General features: G+C 40.7%; 2 protein-coding genes across 2 annotated transcripts in view; both read left to right on the top strand.

Annotated features, from left to right (window-relative positions):
• LMOD1 (leiomodin 1) overlaps positions 1-23353 on the top strand; it is a 68547-nt gene that overhangs the window by 17699 nt on the left and 27495 nt on the right. The gene's annotated exons all lie outside the window — the stretch shown is intronic.
• Positions 6116-12459, top strand: LOC130457119 (acyl-coenzyme A thioesterase 13-like). The gene has a single exon (XM_056815730.1). It carries the CDS (start codon positions 11912-11914, stop codon positions 12323-12325), a length of 414 nt encoding a protein of 137 aa, XP_056671708.1. The 5' UTR covers positions 6116-11911; the 3' UTR covers positions 12326-12459.

The raw sequence follows: 23353 nt of genomic DNA, 5'->3' as shown, positions 1-23353 counted from the left end.
CTAGGCATTGGCTGGTTGTGTGACCTTGAGTAAGTCACTTAACCCTGTTTATCAAAGGAAAAAAGAGAGAAAAAGAGAAGGAAAGAAAGAAAGAGAGGAAGTCAGAAAGAAAGAAAAAAGAAAGAGAGGAAGAAAGAAAGAAAGAAAGAAAGAAAGAAAGAAAGAAAGAAAGAAAGAAAGAAAGAAAGAAAGAAAGAAAGAAAGAAAGAAAGAAAGAAAGAAAGAAAGAAAGAAAGAAGGAAGGAAGGAAGGAAAGAAAGAAAGAAAGAAAGAAAGAAAGAAGGAAAGAAAGAAAGAAAGAAGGAAAGAAAAAGAAAGAAAGAAAGAAGGAAAGAAAAAGAAAGAAAGAAAGAAAGAAAGAAAGAAAGAAAGAAAGAAAGAAAGAAAGAAAGAAAGAAGGAAAGAAGGAAAGAAAGAAAGAAAGAAAGAAAGAAAGAAAGAAAGAAAGAAAGAAAGAAAGAAAGAAAGAAAGAAAGAAAGAAAGAAAGAAAGAAAGAAGGAAAGAAAGAAAGAAGGAAAGAAAAAGAAAGAAAGAAAGAAAGAAAGAAAAGGGAGGGAGAGAAGAAAGGAGAGAGAGAAAAAGAAAGAAGGGAGGAAGGAAGGAAAGCATCTATTAAGTGCCAACCATGTGCAAGGCATTTTTGCCAAACATTTAAGTTAGAAATACACACAAGAAGAAGGATCAGAACTGGAAGAAAGATTAAGGCAGACCAACCTTCACAAAATGGAGGCTCTATGAGGACTGACCCATGGGGAAAAGGGAGCCAGCCTAGTGGAAGGATATTCCAGGGTAATAAGGCACATTGGGTGATTGGATGTTCCAGAGTGAGGAGGCTCCAGGAGAAGTTTCAGGATGAAATAGCAGTTGAGGATCAGAACTAAGACAGGAATGGCCAGTTTGGACCCGTCCACAAAATGGAGGCTCCAGGAGGAACTCACCAATAGGACAAGGTGGCTGGCTGGTAGGGAAAACATATTTTCATTTCTTCTTTTTTTTTTTAATTTTATTTAGTCAATTTAGAGCATTATTCCTTGGTTACAAGAATCGTATTCTATCCCTCCCTCCCCTACCCCCACCCTTCCTGTAGCCCATGTGCAATTCCACTGGGTTTTACATGTGTCTTTGATCAGAACCCATTTCCATGTTGTTGGTATTTGCATTAGGATGTTCCTTTAGGGTCTATATCCCCAGCCATATCCCTTCGACCCATGTAATCAAGCAATTGTTTTTCTTCTGTGTTTCTACTCCCACAGTTTTTCCTCTGAATGTAGATTTCATTTCTTCTTGTACATTATTATTACCCATCATTCAGTATTTTTGACTATGAAATTATGCCTATTATTTCCCTGCTTCTTAGAAAAAAATATTTTTTAAATGCTTACCTTCTATTCTAGTAACAACTCTAAGACAGAAGACCATAGTCTAGACAAATAGAGTTAAGTGACTTACCCAGGGGTCACATTCCTAGGAAGTGTCTGAGGCCAGATTTGAACCCAGGTTCTCTGGACTCCAGGCCTGGTGCCCTATTTACTGTATCATTTAGCTGCTCCTTAGAAAGATTTTAAAGAAGATGATTTAAGGAAGAAGGTGCCACATATTTGTTTATTGTGTTGCCACTTGATTTCTTTTTGTCTTTGCCTACTTTCTCTAAGGTCCTGGACCCACAAGTTGGCTGATTTGTTCAGTTGGTAACAATTTACAGCAAAAAGAGACAAAGTTTCAGATCTAGCATATCCTCCTTTTCAAACTCCTTCTACAGCATAATTTGGTAGAAGGAAAGTCTGGGTTGGAGTTTAACTTTGAACGTCTCCAGGGTCTGCTGCAGCAAGGACAGCCGTGGTTACTAGGAAAGCTGTTTATAAACATCTCGGAATAGAAAGGCCTTTTACCAACCCTCCCTCTACATGCTGCTTTGGATCCTGATGTCATTAACTCTTGCACCCTGATGTAAGCCCACTGGTTGGGGCATGCCAATCCAGCTAGTAGGGCAGATGTTTAGGGTTCTAAGCCCCCAGTGGACTTCCTGAAGAGGACGTTGAAGGATGAGGCATTTGCAGATTGGTGACATTTTGCATGATATTGTTTGAAGTGGGACTAGTCCAAGCAAAGGAGGCTGTGTAGGCATCCCCCTGAAGGGCTTCCCCAAATAGGATCTCCAGATCCCTTTACGTCCCCTCAGAGGCTTGTCCAGGATACTCAGGGTTCCCCATTACCCACAGGCTCAGAACCGACCATTCCAGACCCAAATCTTGGGAGCCAGAGACCTGGATTTAAACCCCAGTTTCATCTCTTACAACCTGACTGTGGTAAGTTAGGCAAGTGGGGTTAAGTGACTTGCCTAGGGTCATAAATCTAGGAAGTTATCTGAGGCCATATTTGAACCCAGGATCTCTTGACTCATTCCACAGGGCTACCTAGCTGCCCCAAAACATGATCTGATATTCTTTTTGCATCCATGCACCAACACCCACATACACCCCTGGAAGAAGAGTGTGTACACAGTGACAGAGTATGAACTGGGGAGTGAGAAGACTTGGAAACATCTCTAATAGTTTGTGCCTTGGGTAAATCACTTAATAATGAGAGAATTTATGTGGCACTTGAAATACATCATCTAATTTTGTCCTTAAAACAACTCTGTGATATGTGTTACTATCAGCTCCATTTTACAGATGAAGAAATTGAGGCTGAGTGGCATAGAGACTTGTCTAGAGTCTCATAGCTAATAAGTGTCACTTAGGTCTTCCTGACTCTAAGCCAACTGCTCACTCCATTGTGGGATCTCACTGCCTAAATTCCCTAGCCTTCAACTTCTTTACTTGTAAAATGAGGGGCCAAGTCGGTGGCCCCTGAGGCCCTCCCAGTTCTGAACCTATGGTTTTGTCGACTCCATTACCATCATTCTCTTACAAGTGACTGTGGCAAAGATATTGGCAGCAATAGCCTAGAGGTCCAGGCACTGGTAAAACGAGGCTTCCCCTAGTCCCTCCCAGGATTCCAGATGCAAGCGGTCCACAGTTCTGATTAGAAAACAAGATTGGGACAGAATCAATCCTAGCTCTCCTTTCAAAAGTACAAGCTGCCATATTTTGATCAGAAAAAAACCCCCACTTAGTAAGGACCTACTGTGCGCAAGATATTGTATTAGATAACAACTAGTATTTAGGGGCAGCTGGGTGGCTCAGTGGATTGAGAGCCAGATCTGGAGATAGGATGTCCTGGGTTCAAATCTGATCTCAGACATTTCCTAGCTGTGTGACCCTGGGCAAGTCACTTAACCCCCATTGCCTAGCCCTTACTGCTCTTCTGTCTTGGAACCAATACTTGATTTCAAGAAGGAAGACAAAAGTTTAAACAAATAAACAAAAACTAGTGGTTAGTTAGCTTTCTGAGGTTTGCAAAGTACTTTCCTCCCAGTAGACTTTTGAGATAGACAGTATAATTGTTATTACCCCCATTTGACAGATGAAGAAAATGAGGAATGGAGAAATAAAGTGATTTGCCCAAATTCATAAAACTGGTAGAACTTGAACTCAAGTCTCCTGACTCCAGGGCTGGTGATCACACCACTCCCCTCCACTGCCTCCCTCTCTCAAAGACTGGTAAGACACATTTCCTTCCCTTTTGATGATGGGAGGCAGCTAAGTGTCATCTGAATGACACATAGGCCAGTAGTTTTCAAACTTTCTGGTCTTTTGTTCCCTTTACTCTCTTAAAAAATTATTGAGGGGGGCAGCTTGGTAGCTCAGTGGATTGAGAGCCAGGCCTAGAGATGGGAGGTCCTAGGTTCAAATTTGGTCTCAGACACTTCCTGGGCAAGTCACATTGTCTAGCCCTTACCACTCTTCTGCTTTAGAACCAATATACAGTATTGATTCCAAGATGGAAGGTAAGGGTTTAAAAAAATTATTGAGGAACCCCTTATACTGTTAAAAATTATTATTAATTATTGTTAAAAAATTATTGAAGGGACACCTAGGAAACACAGTGGATAGAGGGCCAGGCCTGGAGTCTGGGGGACCTGGATTCTAAATTGACCTCAGACACTTCCTAACTGTGTGACCCTGGGCAGGTCACTTAACCCCCATTGCTTAGTCCTTTCTGCATTTCTTAGAAAGTAAGGGTTTAAAAAAAAATTACTGAGAAACCAAAGAGTGTACATTTATTTGGTTATATCTATTCATATATACTAATCTAGAAATTAAAATGGTCAGTTAAAATATTTATTAATTCCTGTATAAACAATAATTCTAATACATATTAACACAAATAACCCATTTTTATGAAAAAAAAAACCCAAAATTTTCTAAACCAAAAAAATTCAGTGGGAACGGTTGCTTTCTTTAACATTTTTAGCAAATCTCTTTATTATTTTTCTTAATAGACTAGAAAGGGATTCTCCTATATCTGCTTCTGCATTTGGTCTTTTAAGATGTAATTGTTGTTGAAATATATGAGGAAAACCCAGACTCACCAATATATGTAATTGGAAAAGGGAGGAGTATCTTAATAGCTCAGTTAGGTGGCACAGTGGATAAGAGCACTGGATTTGGAATCTTCATGAGTTCGAATCTAGACTCAAATACTGGCTGTGTGATCCTGGACAAGTCACTTAATCCTATTTGCCTCAGTTTCCTCATCTGTAAAATGCTTGAAGAAGCAAATGGTAAGCCACTCCAGCATCTTTGCCAAGAAACTAAAAAATGGGGTCTGATACAACAGAAACAACTAAATAATAAAATCTTAATAGGTAAATAACATCTTAGTATGATTATGAAATTAATTTTGACCTCCTGTCACCATCATTTCATAATAAGGGGCAAGTTAAAGGCCACAATGTGTAGAGTGCTGCCCTTGGAATCAGGAAGACCTGAGTTCAACTCTGCCTCACATTTTCTAGCTGTGTGATGCTGGGAAAAGCACTGTCAACCTCTCTTTAGCCTCTTAGGTCCTTTTCAGCCTCAGTTTCCTCATCTGCAAAATGGGGATAATAGTATTTCCCACCTCACAGGTCTCTTGTAAGGATCAAAGGAGATGACATACATATAGTACTTGTCACACCTTAAAGTTCTATATAAATGTTAGCTATTATTACAATAACTAACCTGTCAGCCTAGGAGCTGTCCTTTGGACACATTCTGTTGTCTGTCTGGATCCTATCCTATTAAAGCATTTTGGGCATTTAATTCAGGGCCCAGATCTCTCTCCTAAGGTATCTCATAGGAATCTTGTCCCAGGACTGATAGCTTAGAATAAATAGCCCTGCCATTTACAAGTACCACCTCTTAGCTATTTTTATTTCTTCAAAATTTCATTTATTTATTTTATGTTGGAGGGGATGTGGCAAAATTGGGACACTCATGCATTGCTGGTGGAGTTGTGAATTGATCCAACCTTTCTGGAAGGGAATTTGGAATTATGCCCAAAGGGTGCTAAAAGACTGTCTGCCCTTTGATCCAGCCATACTAGGTTTTGTACCCCAAAGAGATTATAAGGAAAAAGACATGTACAAAAATATTTATAGCTGCGCTCTTTGTGGTGGCAAAAAATTGGAAAATGAAGGGATGCCCTTCAGTTGGGGAATGGCTGAACAAATTGTGGTATATGTTGGTGATGGAATACTATTGTGCTCAAAGGAATAATGAACTGGAGGAATTCCATGTGAACTGGAACAACCTCCAGGAATTGATGCAGAGCGAGAGGAGCAGAACCAGAAAACATTGTACACAGAGACTGATACACTGTGGCACAATCTAATGTAATGGACTTCTCCATTAGTGGCAATGCAGTGATCTTGAAAAACTTGGAGGGATCTATGAGAAAGAACACTATCTACATTCAGAGAAAAAACCGTGGGAGTGAAAACACTGAAGAAAAGCAACTGCTTGATCACATGGGTCGATGGGGATATGACTGGGGATGTAGACTTTAAGTGATCATCCTGGTGCAAATATCAATAATATGGAAATTGGTCTGGATCAATGACACCTAAAAGCTAGTGAAATTGCTTGTCAGCTCTAGGAGGAAGGAAGGAGAAGGGGAGGAAGAGAACATGAATCTTGTAACCATGGAAAAATATTTTAAAAATAAAGAAAGTGGTTTTAAATTTATTTAATGAATTAAATTAGAATATTTTTCCATGGTTACATGATTCATGCTCTCTTCCTCCTCTCTTCCCACCTCCCTCCCAGAGCTGACAAGCAATTCTACTGGGATGTACAAGTGTTATCACTTGATACCTATTATTCATTTTTGCTATAGATCGATCTTTTAAAACCTAACCCCAAATCATATACCCATAAATACAAGTGAGAAGTCATATGTTTTTCTTCTGTGTTTCTGCTCCCACAGTTCTTTCTATCAAGGTGGATAGTGTTCTTTCTCATAAGTCCTTCAGAGTGTCCTGGATTATTGCATTGCTACTGGTAGTAAAGTCTATTACATTGGATAATTCCTCTTAACTCTTAAAAAAAACACCCTAACTTTTAAAAATCTTTACTAAGTATATATTCCAAGGCAGAAGAGAGGGAGGGACTAGGCAATGGGGATTAAGTGACTTGCCCAGGGTCACATAGCTAGGAAGTGTCTGAGGTCACATTTGAACTCAGGACCTCCTGTCTCTCCTTCCACTTAGCTGTCCCCTAAACTTTAGATTAAATCTCAGTGGTTGAGAGTGGTGGGTCATGGAGGGGTGGGGCAGGTAGCCTTGCTGCTAATTTCCCCTTTTCTTCAGCTGACCCATTGATCCAATTAGACAAATGCCTAATTGCCCTCTCTGGGAAAACCACCCAGTCTGAATCACTGGAGTCAGTCAATGTTCTCCATGTTGGCTCAGTGGTTATGCCTGGCAATTCTTTCAGCATTATTTCCCAGGCTCTGGAATCTATAGTCTAAGAGTGGTACAAGAAGAAACCTAAAGGCTCTAGAGGGGGCCCTGGTCCTAGGAGCTGCTGTTGGTAAACATACCTTCTAGAGCCTTTAACAGAGTCAATCCTAAGCCTGAGAATTGGCTCCTTCCCTTGACCTTTGGAGCCTTTCTTTCCCTAGAGAGGTAGTCAAGGAGTTTGCCCAGAAAGGAGGAGTCAGCCAAACAGGATGATTAATTGGACCATCAGCATGCTGTTGGCCAGCTAAGCCTTATGGCCAAACGAGTGAAAGGAAAATCCAAATGGAGAAAAAAGGCCTAACTGGAAACTGGAAACCAGAGCTCTAGGGGTGAGTTCCCAAGCTGGGTACTCAGTAACCAAGGGGGAGTGGAGTTCCATGGCCAGGCAGGCAGTCATTTTAAAAAGAAATTAAAACCCTTCACCTTCCATCTTGAAATCAATACTGTACATTGGTTCTAAGGCAGAAGAGCAGTAAGGGCTAGGAAATGGGGGTTAAGTGACTTGCCTAAGGTCACATAGCTGGGAAGTATCTGAGGTCAAATTTGAACCCAGGACCTCCCATCTCTAGGCTTGGTTTTCCATCCACTGAGCCACCCAGCTGTCCCCCTCCCCCTCAAAGGCAGTCATTCTTTTATATATATATATATATATAATATTTTATTTGATCATTTCCAAGCATTATTCATTAAAGACAAAGATCATTTTCTTTTCCTCCCCCTCACCCCCCATAGCCGACTCGTGATTCCACTGGGTATCACATGTGTTCTTGATTCGAACCCATTGCCATGTTGTTAATATTTGCATTAGAGTGTTCGTTTAGAGTCTCTCCTCTGTCATGTCCCCTCAACCGCTGTAGTCAGGCAGTTGCTTTTCCTCGGTGTTTCTACTCCCACAGTTTGTCCTCTGCTTATGGATAGTGTTTTTTCTCCTAGATCCCTGCAGATTGTTCAGGGACATTACACTGATACTAATGGAGAAGTCCATTACGTTCGATTATACCACAGTGTATTAGTCTCTGTGTACAATGTTCTCCTGGTTCTGCTCCTTTCACTCTGCATCAATTCCTGGAGGTCGTTCCAGTCTCCATGGAATTCCTCCACTTTATTATTCCTTTTGGCACAATAGTATTCCATCATCAACATATACCACAATTTGTTCAGCCATTCCCCAATTGCTGGGCATCCCCTCATTTTCCAGTTTTTGGCCACCACAAAGAGCACAGCTATGAATATTCTTGTACAAGTCTCTTTCCCCATTATCTCTTTGGGGTACAAACCCAGCAGTGCTATGGCTGGATCATTGGGCAGACAGTCTTTTATCGCCCTTTGGGCATAGTTCCAAATTGCCCTCCAGAATGGTTGGATCAGTTCACAACTCCACCAGCAATGAATTAATGTCCCTACTTTGCCATATCCCCTCCAGCATTCATTACTTTCCTTTGCTGTTTTGTTAGCCAATCTGCTAGGTGTGAGGTGATACCTCTGAGTTGTTTTGATTTGCATCTCTCTGATTATAAGAGATTTAGAACACTTCTTCATGTGCTTATTAATAGTTTTGATTTCTTTATCTGAAAACTGCCTATCCATGTCCCTTGCCCATTTATCAATTGGAGAATGGCTTGGATTTTTGTACAATTGATTTAGCTCTTTATAAATTTGAGTAATTAAACCTTTGTCAGAGATTTCTATGAAGATTTTTTCCCAATTTGTTGTTTCCCTTCTGATTTTAGTTACATTGATTTTGTTTGTACAAAAGCTTTTTAATTTGATGTAGTTGAAATGATTTATTTTACATTTTGTGACTCTTTCTATGTCTTGCTTGGTTTTAAAGTCTTTCCCCTCCCAAAGGTCTGACATGTATACTATTCTGTGTTTACCCAATTTACTTATGGTTTCCTTCTTTATGTTTAAGTCATTCACCCATTTTGAATTTATCTTGGTGTAGGGTGTGAGGTGTTGTTCTAATCCTAATCTCTCCCACACTGTCTTCCAATTTTCCCAGCAGTTTTTATCGAATAGTGGATTTTTGTCCCAAAAGCTGGGATCTTTGGGTTTATCGTATACTGAAAGGCAGTCATTCTTAAAGGATCCAATCTTTGGAACTATGACATTAGTTTGGAGTCATCTATCCGATAGAGGAAACACTGACTCCATTAGAGGAGCTAATTTTTATGCTTGAACTCAATACTTGTTTGTATGTCTTCACCCAACAGAGTATCAGTAAGCATTTATTAACTGCTTACTCCTAACACAGGGGCAGCTAGTTGGTGCTGGAGAGGAGTTAATCACTGTTACTCCTAGTGATCATTAATAAATGTTATAAAATATCATATCTGAAATTACTGTATATTAATTTTAATTTTTACATTGAGGATAGAGTGCTGGCCTAGAGGCAGGAAAATTCATCATCTGGAGTTCATATTCAGCCTCAGATACTTTCTAGCTGTGTGACCTTGAATAAGTCATTTAACTCTGTTTGCCTCAGTTCCTTCTCTGTAAAATGAGCAGGAGAAAGACCTGGCAAACCACTCCAGGATCTTTGCCAAGAAAATCCCAAATGGGGTCTTGTACATGACTGAACAACACATGGGCGATACATTGGATACACTAAATATGTATCTATATAAGTCTAACATTGTGTCCAGAGATCTGGGGCATTGCACACATGCTCTCTTTCCCCAAGAGCTCCAGGTATATGGTCCGGTCTGAGTTCAGTTCTGGAAGAGCCAGGCTTCTAATGGAAAGGGAGGAAGAGTTGGGCAATCTTTTCTCATGCTCTTTAGCTTGTTAACCCCCATCGCAGAGCCCTGGGGACTAATTTCTTAAGGCTTAGGCTTGGACTCATATCCAGGTCTTTGGAGATAATAATGTACACAGTATTTAATGTAAACCAGCTATGGGACAGGTATTAATTTGACAAGATTTGGCAAATAAGTGGAAATGTAGTTTGAGGGAGACTGAGGAGTCCAGGATAGTCCTGAGGTTGGGAATCTGGGTGACCAAAAGGATGACAATGGCCTCAATAAAAACGGGAAAGATTGGATATAAAATCAGTGCTAATCACAGAGACGCAACTAGGCTCAGTGGATAGAGAGCCAAGCCTAATGATGGGGGGTCCTGAGCTCAAATGTGGCCTCAGACACTTCCTAGCTGTGCAACCTCAGGCAAGGCATTTAACCCCAATTGCCTAGCCCTTGCCCCTCTTCTGTCTTGGAATCAATACTTAGTACTGATTCTAAGATGGAGGTAAAGGCTTTAAAAAAATACCAGTGATAGAACATTTACAAGCATAATTATTGCTGAGAGTAGGCCTTTCTTTCAAAGGTCTTAAAGAAAACAAGCCAGAGTTAAGAAGGGAGTGCAATTCTAGGCATGGGAGATTGTTGATGGAAAGACATGGAAATAGAGGATAGAGGGATGTGTGTAAGATCAAGACCACCAGTTTTTCTAAACTCTAGAGTGCAAGAAAGGTAGTATTTGATAATATAGTACCTGCTTTTGTCCATTGTTAAGCACTGGAGTTACAATTATAAAAAGCAAAGACATTCTTTGCCCTAAATGACTTTGCATTCTTTTTTTTATATGTGTTTCATTTAGAAATTTCTACACTTCTCTCAAAATCTACCTTCTCTGCCTTTCCCTTTGCCTACCTCCAACTGAGAAAAAAAAACCAAACACTTACAAATATACAGTCAAACAAAATAAATTCCTACATTGGCCAGATTGAAAGAAAAAGTCATTTTGATATGCACTCTGAATCCTTTGCCTCTCTAGCAAGAGGTAGGTATCATGTTTCATCATTAGTACTCTGTAATTGTGATTGGTCATTGTGCTGATCAGATTTTCCTAAGTTTTTCATTCTGCATCAGTTGATACAATTCTCAGATATGTGAAAACATCTGAAATCATCTCCCATCATTACTTAGAGCACAATAATATTCCATCACATTAATATAACTTGCTTAGCTATTCTTCAATTGATGGATACTCCCATAGTTTCTTATTCTTTACCACCACAAAAAGAGCAATTATAAATATTTTTGTATTTCCTTGGCTTGTTTTTCTTAGACTAATCTATCCCTAAATCTACATTTCCTGTTTTCCTCTCCTTTCCATCTCCTCTTTCCCTCCTGTAACCCAGTTAAGTGAAATTCATTTCTGCATCCAATTACATATGTGCATCTTCATTCTTTTGACCAGTTCAGATGAGAACTGTCACCTGCTTCCAGGAAGATAGGAAGTGGAATAAACATTTACATAGTACTTACTACATTTATTTGTTTATTCTATTTCTACAGAACCTACTATGGAAACTGTGCTAAGTGCTTTTTGCAAACATTATATCTCTTTTCATGATAATGCTATTATTCCCACTTTACAGTTGAGGAGGGTGAGGCAAACAGAAGTTAATTGACTTACCTAAGGTCACATGGCTAGTAAGTATCTAAAGTTGGATTTGAATTCAGGTCTTCCTGACTCCAGACCACTAGCTGCCTCAGTTATATAAATTGCTACTTTATAATTCACTGCTGATATGAAATAATATCCCTCATCCTTCCTTCCTCCCCTCCCCCATTGCAGTGTATTCCTCTTTCTATTCTTATTATATCAAGACATAACAGAAGCACTCCCAGGCTCTCTCTAATTAGACTCTTTCTATGACCCTGATGATAAAGTCATATGCCAAGCAAATCTTCGTTGCTTCACTCCTCTAGCTTTCATCTCCCCATATTAGAATCGAAACAGTATATATCTTGTTTAGTCTTTTACTCACATTTTTCTTTCTACACTTCTTAACTCCTGTGTTTGCCCCTCAATCTTTCTGTCGTGAGAGGGGAGAGCCGGCTTACTTCCATCTGCCAGTCATTCTCTGCCAGCTAGCACTGAATCACGCTGCAGTAATCGCTGGAGAACTTGCTGCATAACCGCTGGCGTTCTTGCACCGCGCGCTCCTCCAGCTCAGCCAAGGTTCCCTTTTCCGTTTGAGCAGGGCTGAGTGAAAAAACGCTGAGAAGCGGCTAGCGATGGGTGATAAGGCACTGAAGATTTTACAGGTACTGTTGAAGTCACGTGGCTTCGATGGCGTTTTACAAAAGGTTACTCTTCTTTCTGCAAGTCCCGGAAAGGTGGTTTGTGAAATGAAAGTTGAAGAAGAGCATACTAATCTGCTGGGCACTCTACATGGTGGTTTAACAGCAACTCTGGTAGATGTTATATCTACGGTAGCTTTTCTCAACACAGAAAGGGGAGCACCTGGAGTCAGTGTGGACATGAACATAACATACTTGTCCTCGGCTAAGCTAGGAGAAGAAATATTGATTGCTGCTCATGTTCTGAAGCAAGGAAAAACTCTTGGCTTTGCAACTGTGGACCTGACAAACAAGATCACAGGAAAGTTGCTAGCGCAAGGCAGACATACGAAACACCTAGCACCCTAAAAGCACAATTTCCTCAGTATTTGTTCTTCAAGGAGCGACTGATCAGAATTTCATTGTATTTGTATTTGAACATATAACTTATCTTTAAAAGTTTGACTTTGAAAATTAAAAAAAAAGTCACCTTAGTCTTTTCATCAGGAATGCTTGGAAGTCTTCTATTTCACTGAAAATCCATTTTTTCCCTCTGTAACATTATACACAGTTTTTCTGTGCTAGTTATTTTTAGTTATAAGCCTAAATACTTTGCCTTCTAAAACATCTTATTCCAAGTTCTCGTGGTAGCTGATATATGATCCTGGTTACAGCTCCTTAGCACTTGAATTCTTTCCTTTTGACTGCTTGGGGTATTTTTTTCTTTGACTTGGAATGTCTAGATTCTGGCTATATTGTTCCTAGGAATTTTAAATTTGGTGTTTTTTTCTTCTTCTATGAGGTATCCAGTGGATTCCTGCTGCTTCCACTTTGCCCTTTGGTTCTAAGAAATCTAGGTAGTTTTCTTGAAATATGATATCTAGGCTCTTTTTGTTTTTGTTTTTGTTTTGTCATGGTTTAGGTAGTTCAGTGATTTTTTTTAACCCTTACCTTCTGTTCTTAGAATCAATACTATGTATTGGTCCCAAAGCAGAAGGTGGTAAGGGCTAGGCAATGGGGTTCAAGTGACTGGCCTAGGGTCACACAGCCAGGAAGTGTCTGAGGTCAAATTTGAACCTAGGACCTTCTGTCTCTAGGCCTGACTCTCAATCCACTAAGTTACCCAACTAACCCCTATTTCAGGGATTCTTTTTTTTTTTTAAACCCTTACCTTCTGTCTTGGAATCAATACTGTGTATTGGCTCCAAGGCAGAAGAGTGGTAAGGGCTAGGCAATGGGGGTCAAGTGACTTGCCCAGGGTCACACAGCTGGGAAGTGTCTGAGGCCATATTTGAACCTAGGACCTCCCATCTCTAGGGCTGGTTCTCAATCCACTGAGCTACCCAGCTGCCCCCTCAGTGATTCTTAAGTGATCTTTTGTTGATCTGTTTTCTAGATCAGTTGTTTTTGCTATGTGATACCTTAGATTTTATTCTATTTTGTCAATTTTTAAGCTTTATTTTACTATTTCTTTTTGTATTATTAAATCATTGACTCCTATAGAGTCCACTCTAGATTTCAAGAAATTTGTTGCTTACTATTATTCTTTCCAATTTTTTTCTCCATAGCTCTCATTTCTTTCCAGATTTTTCTTCTAGTGCCTTCATGTCATATACAAATATATTTTAAAAATATTTATTTATATAAAAATATTTTAAAACTTTTGCTTCACCTTTCCCAGGAGTTCTAGTTAAATTTGTTTTTAAGCTGTGCTTTTCATTGAGGTTTTGCTTATAGATGCTTTGGAGACATTATCTTCTTTTTTATTTGGGTTTTGAGTTTGCTTTTCACTATAATAACTTTTAGTGGTGAGATATTTATTTATTTATTTTGCTCATTTTTCTAACCTATTTTCTGACCTAAGACTTTATGTTAGGGCCAGGTTCTGCACCCTTTTGGAGAGAATGTTTCCATTAGTCCTAACTCTGCTTTCTTGGAATGTTGTGCTTTTCTAGGATCAGGTTGGGGACCTGCAAGCTTTCAGTATTGTCAAAGTAGTCCAACTCAGGACAAAATCTGTTTTATGCCCTCCTGGGCTTAGCAATGCAAGTTCTTGACCCTGTTTTGGATCAGAGCAACACTTCCCTTTGCCTTGCCCTGTTTGGAGTTCTAGTAGACTGCTGCTGGACACATTCAACTGGAAAGCTCTACTGATTTGGAGGAATAGAATCCCCAGTAGTCCCCTAATCATTCCATTGCTGACTTCATACTGTGTTGGAAGCTAGAACCAAGAACCTGTTCTGCACCTAAGGTCTGAGCCATACAGCCGCTCCTTACTTCTGAACTTGTTCTTTGATCAGTGCACAGCCTAAGCCTGCAACTACTCCTCACCCCAGTCTGTAACTTAGAGCTGACTAGTGAGCCACAAAGCTGAAAGTTTGCATGCACCCTAATTGTATTTAGAAACTTCAGTACTAGATTTGGGATGTCTTCTTGTCCCGATTCAGAGCCTCTCCCTGCTCTGGACTACCCCACATTTCTGCTTAGACCTGTCTCCCTCTATCACTCTTTGCCAGCCTGGGCTGAGAGAGCTTCAGGTCACTCTTGCTTTCATCCCATGGCCCCAAATCATATGTAACTCCTTCAACCACTGGACAAACGCTCAAATTTAGTCTGAGAGGGGCCTAATCCATGCCAAGTTTTCCTTCTCCACAGTATACAAGACACAAATTGTGTGCCTAAGTAAGAGTGAAAACTGTTTCTCTGTCATTCTCTCGTGAACCAGAGAAACATGAAGTTAACAATTCATTAAGCATCAGCTGTGTGCTCAGCTGGGATTTGATAGTTTCGAGCTTGTGGCTTCCTCTGGACACTTTAATTGCATCCTAGGAAATGGAAGAAGAGTTGGAAATGGTATTACCAGTCTTGGTAATGTCCTTGTCTTCCCACCCCCATCCCTAAAGAATGGAGCAGAGGAACATTCTCTCCAAGGTGTGCGGAAATGAATGCTGATGTCTAGCGCATTGCAAAATACTTCTCTCCTCAAAGAGTACCTTTCTGCTCAGCCTTTGCTTCTGAGGATTTCTATGATCAGCCAATTAAGCCTAGCTTGGAAGCTGCCCAAATAGAATTATAGACTATTATCTTGGAAGACCAGGGATTTTGTTGTTGGCAGGAACGAATAAGGGAGTCAAGTATGTAAAACAAAGGAACTAGGGCAGAGGTTACCAGCTTCACTGGCTCCACCAGGCTCTTTGCAGTCTTTTCCAAGTCCTTTTGTTGCGTAATCCAGAGGTTGAAAGGAACCTCAAACCCACGCAGGTCCTTAGCATTGCCACGAAGTGGAGTGATTGGTTTGAAGGCCTTTGGCCTGATGACCAGGGGTATGATAGGAGTTAAAAGTAACTGGCTGCCTGCAGAGAGTTTGAGACTAGCAAGGGGTAAAAGGGTTATATAGACAACGTTAACCTGAGACCTGGGGAATATTGGCTGGAGGTGACTATAGTGGCCCTGGGCAATAGCCTTGGATTTATGAATAAAAGCTGTGCTCTTTTTCTGGAAGAAATCTTGGAAATCAATCAAACAATTGATAAGCATTTATTAAGCACCTACTATGTGCCAAGTAATGTGCTAAACTCATCTATTTCAATAGGACCCTTGGCCTAGGGCCCTAAAGCCATTATTTTTTTTTAAACCCTTACCTTACACCTTAGAATCAATACTAGGTATTGGTTCCAAGGCAGAAGACAGGTAAGGGCTAGACAATGGGGGTTAACTGACTTGCCCAGAGTCACACAGCTAGGAAGTGACTGAGGCCAGAATTTAACCCAAGACCTTGTTGCTTTATACACTGAGCCATCTAGTTGTCCCTACCTCTCAGTTTTAATTCCACTCTATAGGAACCTGAGACCCAGAAAAGGAAGAAGTTGTCAGTCAAGGAGACACTGCCCTCCAAGATTAATCAGACATATGTCAGATGCCTTATGAGATAAGCTGCTCTGTCTATTTCTCCTGGCAGGGAGGCAGCCATGGGAGCCTGGGATAGTGTGCGTGTGTGTTGGGGATAGATCCCGTTTGCTCTTTGATAGTCATTCGATGCTGGCACCAAATCACCCCAGATGCTATCTTTGTACTGGCAAAGACAAATACATTAGTTCCAAACTTTCTACTTGAGCCAAAAGGATCATTTGCCAAAATGATAACATATTCTAGACATCCAATCTGAGCACGTCAGGCCAGCAGAGAAGCAGCCTGGGTTTGAATACAGAAGAGAAATCGTTCCCCAGGTCAGTTATAAAAGGAGACATCACCAGGTACAAGTCAAGCCATCATCCTTATGGCTGGTAAGAGGGGTGGGCTGGGGTGCTCTTTGGCTCTGCCTTGCTAACCCTCCCATAGAGGTTCTCCTCCTCTCCAAACTCTGACTTCTCTGTTACAGCCTTGCCTCTGCTCTCAGATTCCTGACATCGCCTCCTTTGTGTCATCTAGTGGTGCCACATCACCAATGTCTCCCATCCTTTCTATGATGATTCCTTTGGATTCTGCCTTTGTTTAACCTTTGGGACTTATATTCTCGATTCTCATTCTGACCTGACTCTGATCCATCACACCATAGTGATCTACTAAAAAAGAACTCCAACTCATTATTCTGATAGGGCAGAAGCAGCAAGCTGTGCATACGTACCCCTGCAGAAGAACCAGGGACTTCACCACTTCCTTCAAGAGGCACTGTAAAGAGCTCCAGTCATTCTTAGGGATTTGGAAAGAGTAGCGACAGCATTTTTCTTTTTTAAACCCTTACCTTCCACCTTAGAATCAATACTGTATAATTGTTCTAAGGTAGAAGAGCAGTAAGGGCTAGGCAATGGGGGTAAAGTGACTTGCTCAGGGTCACACAGCTAAAGAGTGTCTGAGGCCAGATTTGAACCTCCTGTCTCTAGGTCTAACTCTCTATCCACTGAGCCACCACCTAGCTGCCCCCCTTGATATCTGTTCAAAGAGCAGCTAGAGCCTTTTTTAAAAAAAACCCTTATCTTCCATCTTAGAATCAATACTGTATGTTGGTTCTAAGACAGAAGAGTGGTAAGGGTCAGGCAATCAGGGTTAAGTGACTTACCCAGGGTCACACAGCTAGGAAGTTTCTGAGACTAGAACTGGTGTTCTCTCCACTGTGCTACCTAGCTGCCCCTGTAGGAGTGTTTTTTCACTGACTGACTATGGGTAGTGCTGGACCATATAGTTGCATAGCTGTTGGCCTACCTTGATTGGTAAAGGCTCATCTTAGAGGCTGGCCCTCAGGTGATGATGTGTGTCAGCTAAAGCAATTCATGGAGTCACTTAGACATAGAGAAGTCCCAGTCTGTCAGAGGGAGTGATCCATACTGAGGAAATCAAGGACCCTTGATGGTTAGCACCTCGGAGGGGACACTACCAATGTGGCTGAGGCAGGCACACAAACTTGCCCTCTGGATCTGTACCCACGGTCACTGTTGGGGTAGCCTTTGGCCTGACTCTGCTGGATGAGTGTGGGAGGGCTCTCTGCCCAAACTCTGAGTCAGGCCCCTGTCCTAAGCCTTCGCATCACCCCAGAAGATCCCAGAGGGGCCTGGGAGCAAACAGAGCTTCCCACAAACAAAAAGATACCTTTGCTCATTTTTTACTTCCCAGAGTGAGTCCCTCTGAACCTGGGGAAATCAAGACAATTTCCTGCCCAATTCCAATTGGCAACTTGGCTTTAGTCAGAGTACCTAAGTCTCCTCTAGACTGTTCAGCAATATGGTGAAGCTCAAGGAGAAAATGGCTCCCTGTCTGCCCCCCACTCGGCACTGGCCTGGCCCTGCTGGGCTCTCTCTGCCTCTCCTTGTTTACTACATTCCTTTAGGGAACGTCATCGACCTCGGGTGGGCAGGCACTGGGAAGCTGGCCCTTCTCCCTTCAAACTTCTTTCCCTGACTCTCTCCCCACCCCCAGCTCTGAACAGCCCCAAGGTCACTGGCCATCATGCCTCTGGCCCTGCTGGGTTTGTCAGGGAGCTTGGGGTGGGTGGGGGGTGAGGCCCCCTCTGAGGACAGATACCCTGTGAGAACGGAGAGGGGCTCTATTTCCCCGGAGGGACCCTGGTGGCTAACTGCCCTGGGCCTGCCTATAATGGGTCAGAGCCCAGGAAACCACTGTCAGAGGGGACAGGCTACTCTGGGATATTTAGGACCCTAAGGAAAGAGTAGGAAGTGGAAACTTTGCCACCATCTTGGTCTCCCTAAGGGAGACTATTGCAAGGGTTACTGTTACTAGTGATATGTAGTTCCTGTTACTAGTAGTTATAATGTTGCCACCTGCACTTAATGAGGATCATGCTGAATGTTACAGGGTTCAAGTTGGTTTTCTTTTTGTTTCTTTGTTTGTTTCTTTGTTTCTTCCTTCCTTCCTTCCTTCCTCCCTCCCTCCCTCTTTCTTTCTTTCTTTCTTTCTTTCTTTCTTTCTTTCTTTCTTTCTTTCTTTCTTTCTTCTTTCTTTCTTTCTTTCTTTCTTTCTTTCTTTCTTTCTTTCTTTCTTTCTTTCTTTCTTTCTTTCTTTCTTTCTTTCTTTCTTTCTTTCTTTCTTTCTTTCTTTCTTTCTTTCTTTCTTTCTTTCTTCCTTCCTTCCTTCCTTCCTTCCTTCCTTCCTTCCTTCCTTCCTTCCTTCCTTCCTTCCTTCCTTCCTTCCTTCCTTCCTTCCTTCCTTCCTTCCTTCCTTCCTTCCTTCCTTCCTTCCTTCCTTCCTTCCTTTCTTTCTTCTTTCTTTCTTTCTTTCTTTCTTTCTTTCTTTCTTCTTTCTTTCTTTCTTTCTTTCTTTCTTTCTTTCTTTCCTTTCTTTCTTTCTTTCTTCTTCTTTCTTTCTTTCTCCCAGCTGGTTCCCTTTACAATCAGACATGCCTTTGTTGTAGGTTTTTTTTTTATTTAACACCCCCCAGTAATAAATCAATTCTCTCTCTGACTCTCTCTCTGTCTCTCTCTCTGTCTCTTTCTGTCTCTCTCTTTCTCTCTCTCTGTGTCTGTCTCTCTGTCTCTATCTCTGTCTCTCTGTCTCTATCTCTGTCTCTGTCTGTCTCTCTCTCTCTCTCTCTCTCTCTCTCTCTCTCTCTCTCTCTCTCTCTCTCTCTCTCATTGTTCTCCATCACTGGAGGAAGACCCTTAGAACAAATATGCATTGTCAAAAAGCACAAATTCCTGCACTGGGCAGGTCCAAACAATAATGTCTCATTCTGCTCTCTAGGTCCATTCCATTACCTCTCTGGCAGGAGATGTCCCAGACTGTGCTTCATCCCAGGTCCTCTGGAAAGATGGTGGGGCATTAAATTAATTAGAGTTCTTATGTCTTTCAAATTTGTTAGTTCTTTCAGGGTTGTTAAGGATGAACCTTTGTAAAATGACGGAGGGAAGCATGATGGAACAATATTAACTGGTCTGAAGGAAGAAAACAAATATATTTGTTGAATTCAGAGTAATGGACTAGGAATCCTGGGGAGTTTAGGTAGAAAAAACTTCAGAATGGTGACGAAATAGTGTTGGAGGTAGATTCAGAGGATCTGCATTTAAATCATGGCTCTGCTATTTGCCAGATCTACTAGCTATGCACTTTGGAAAAGTCTGTGTAGATCTGGTACTTGAGGTGAATCGTTTTTCTTTTTTTTAAACTCTTACCTTCTGCCTTGGAACCAATATCAGATGAGGCCATTTTTGAACCTATGACCTCTTGTCTCTAAGTCTGGCTCTCAACCCACTGAGGCATCTAGCTGCCTCCTTGAGCTGAGTCTTGAAGAAAGGAATTAACATAGAAGATAGGAAGGACTGATTTAACTTGACAAACAATAATAAAACCCTGAAATGATTCACACTTGATCCCATAAATAATCAAGACATCTTCTTATCCTTCTCTAAGGGCATCTACTTTCCTCCTGGGAAATATCTATTTCTATATCTATAGATATGTATGTCTCTAAGTATGGATATAGAGATATAGCTCTATCTATGTATCTATCCTTCCATGTATGTATGTATGTATGTATGTATGTATCTATATATCTATCTATCTGTCCATCTGTCTGTCTACCTATCTTCTTCAAGACTTAGAGTTGAAAGGAATAAACTTAGGGGGCAGCTTAAAGATGGGACATCCTGGGTTCAAATTTGGCCTTGGACTTGACTCCCAATGCCTAGCCCTTACTGCTCTTCTGCCTTGGAACCAATACACAATATAGATTCTTAGATGGAAGGTGAGGATTTAAAATAAACAAATAAAGGCACAGTACTTGGCACATTGTAATTACTCAAGGAATGCTTTTTGATTCGTGTATTCATATTGTTACTCTGGTTCTTATGCTCCCACTCAAAAAAAGGAGAAAACTCAATTTCCTGGTGTCCTACCTCCCAGAGACCTAGATAGACCTTCAGACTTAAATTATTCTCCTAGGTTGGGCACTGAACAAGAGGAAAGTCTGTGAGTTACCAGGCTATTCTCCTCTCCTAGACCCTGAGGATTTCCAATACTTCCATAGCCCCTGTGTGCGGTAAGGGGCTAAGTTCACTTCTCCATTTTTGGCCTTTCTTCAAAGGTTAGCTCAGATGTTATTTTTTTAATGTGTTAGTTCTTAGTGTAAAAAAGAATATGATGATTCCTCTGGTACAAGCCTCACAACATGGAAATATCTCTTGAAACATATTCAGTGTGTATAAGCCAATAGGAATGCCAAGTGCAGAACGTGATCTAAGACCTTATTGTGCTTTCTATCTTTAAGGTTGTTTGCTTTTATTTAGAAGAATTGCATCTGGAATGTAATTATTTTTATACTCAGGGTGAGGATACATTTATTCTCAATAACTTGGTGGCAATGAGAGAACAACCTAGATCAATGAGAAATGATTATGTTGCTGCTATAAACATTTTTATAATGTTTTACAAACATTATCTCATTTTATTTTCACAGCAACTCTGGGGAGACAAGTATGCTATCATTATCCCATTTGATGAGATTAGAAAATCAGGGTAGACAGAGTGATTTTTCCAGGGTCACACATCTAGTAAAAATCTGGGGTCAGATTTTAATTCAGGTCTTCTCGACTCCAGGTCTGGTGTGCTAGCCATTGCACCAACTAGTACAAAACACAGAAGCAGCATCCTACAGTGAGAACAATGCTGGTTTTGAAGGAAGAGGACCTGACTTTAGGGATCTGGCCTCTCCCATTCCTTCTTAGGCTAGTCATTGGATCTTTCTGGATTCAATTTCCTCATCCCTAAAATGAAGGAGTTATTTACTCTATATGCATTTTATATTTAGCTATATGGGTTTATGTTGTTTCCTCCAATAAAATAAAATCCTCTTGAGGGTTTTGGTTCTTTTATCTCCAGTATCTAGCACCAACCTAGTTGTAAATTCTTTAAAAAGAAAAAAAATTAATATTTTTTACAGCACCAACATTTCCCCCAGCTTCTTCCCACTACCTACCAAAGAACTGTACCACATAATAAATAATATTTTTTAAAAGAAAAGGAAGAGAGAAAAAAATTAATAAAACTGATCATTATATCCCCAAAGTCTGAAAATATGTACAATGTACACTACATCCATGGTGGACTTCCTCTACAAATATACGTGTCTTCTCCTAGCTTTGATTGGGAACCACTATTTGTTCTTTGTAATTTTGCAACATTTGTGGTCATTTTTTCCTCATTTTCATTGTTGTAGTCATTCTGTATATTTTTTCTTCTCTTTATTTATTTCACTCTGCATCAGTTCATGTCATTCGTGCCATGCTTCTCTGTATTAATCTTCATTATTCCTTTTTGTTGTTACCCTGATGTTTGTCATGTCCATCTCTTCTTGACACCCCCTCCTCTCATTTTAAGTTTTCTTAGCAAAGATACTGAAATGATTTGCCATTTCCTTGTCCAGGTCATTTTACAGATGAATAAACTGAGGTTAACAGGGCTAAGTGATTTGCCCAAGGTCACATAGCTAGTAAATGTTTGAAGCTTAATTTGAACTCATGAAGATGAATCTTTGACTCCAAGGCCATTGTTCCATGGCATCACCTAGCTGCCCTCATTATTTCTAATTATACATAGTTATATATATATAATATAATTCCAAATTCTAATATAATAGATGTCAGTCTGAGTGGGGGGAAGGGGTTGGTCTAAGAGACAATGAGACCAGATCGAGGTAATATAGCAAAGCTTTATTAGAGGAAAGAAGTGGCAAGGGAGAATTTGATGCCAGTAGAGGTGGCTGGGGAATCCCATTTGGATGGGGAAATCATGAGATATTATATCATTAGGGGACTTCAGGGCTAATACAACTTGGGTTGCCTCTATTGGTTGTCTCTGGGGAAGGTGAGCTACTTAGATTAATTTCATTGGATGTTCCTAAGAGGGGTGGGATTTTGGCAACCATTTTTTGGTCTTTCTGTTGGCCCAGCTGGGGTTTGTTTTTTGTTGCTTCACTAGGGTCTGTTTCCTATTGCCTAGTTGGGGTCTCCAGATTTATTAATAGATAATATCAGACTCTTAATAATAAATGTTTGTTGATTGGTTGATTATAGCACTTGACACTATTAACCACTCTCCCCACTTCCATAATCTCTCATCTTTTGGCTTCCATAACATAGTCTTGTTCTGGTTCTCCTCTTTAGTGACTGTTTCTATATCCTTCTTCTCCTCCATGCCTCTAAATGGAGGAGTTCACAAAGGTTCTGTCCTCTAATGTTTTCTCTCCTCAACAATTCTCTTGGTAATCTCATCTACTCTGCCCACTAGTTTTAGCTGTCATCTCTTTGCTGAAAATTCCCAATCTTACAGTTTCAGCATTATTGTTGAGTCATTTTTCAGACCTGCCTGACTCTTTGTGATCCCATTTTGGGGTTTCTTGGCAGAGATACTGGAGCTGTTTGCCATTTCCTTCTTTAGCTCATTTTATAGATGAGGAAACTGAAGCCAACGGGGTTAAATGACTTGCCAGGGCCACACAGCTAGTAAAGGTCTGAGGCCCTGTTTGAATTGAGGTGTTCCTGACTCCAGACCCAGCACTCTCTCCCCTGTGCCATCTAGATGCCCTGGCTTCTCTATAAATTCCAGGTCCAAATTTTCAGCTGCCTCATGCCACTTTGCCAGTTTGACCAGGAGGGAGGAAGTTAGAATGAAGAAGAAAAAGGGACAGGTGTAAAAACTCATACTGTTTGGTCCCAGAGAGTACAAAGAACTAGGAGGGAGGATCAGCAGAAGTAACCAAAAGACAGATTTAGGCTCACTTCTGGAAACGTTTTCTAAATATTAGAGAGAGCATTCTGAGGCAGAATGGGCTACCTTGGGGGAATTTTCAAGCTCAAGCTAGATGATCATTTATTGGGTACATTTTAGGACTAGATCTTTTTTCTTTATCTTTTTAAGCTTAATAAATGTTTATTGATTGGCTGACTGACTTCC

This window comes from Monodelphis domestica, chromosome 2, assembly GCF_027887165.1.
Source record: "Monodelphis domestica isolate mMonDom1 chromosome 2, mMonDom1.pri, whole genome shotgun sequence".
NCBI lineage: Eukaryota > Metazoa > Chordata > Mammalia > Didelphimorphia > Didelphidae > Monodelphis > Monodelphis domestica.
Note: the sequence above shows the minus strand (reverse complement) of the source record. Positions and strands in the feature narration are given on the sequence as shown.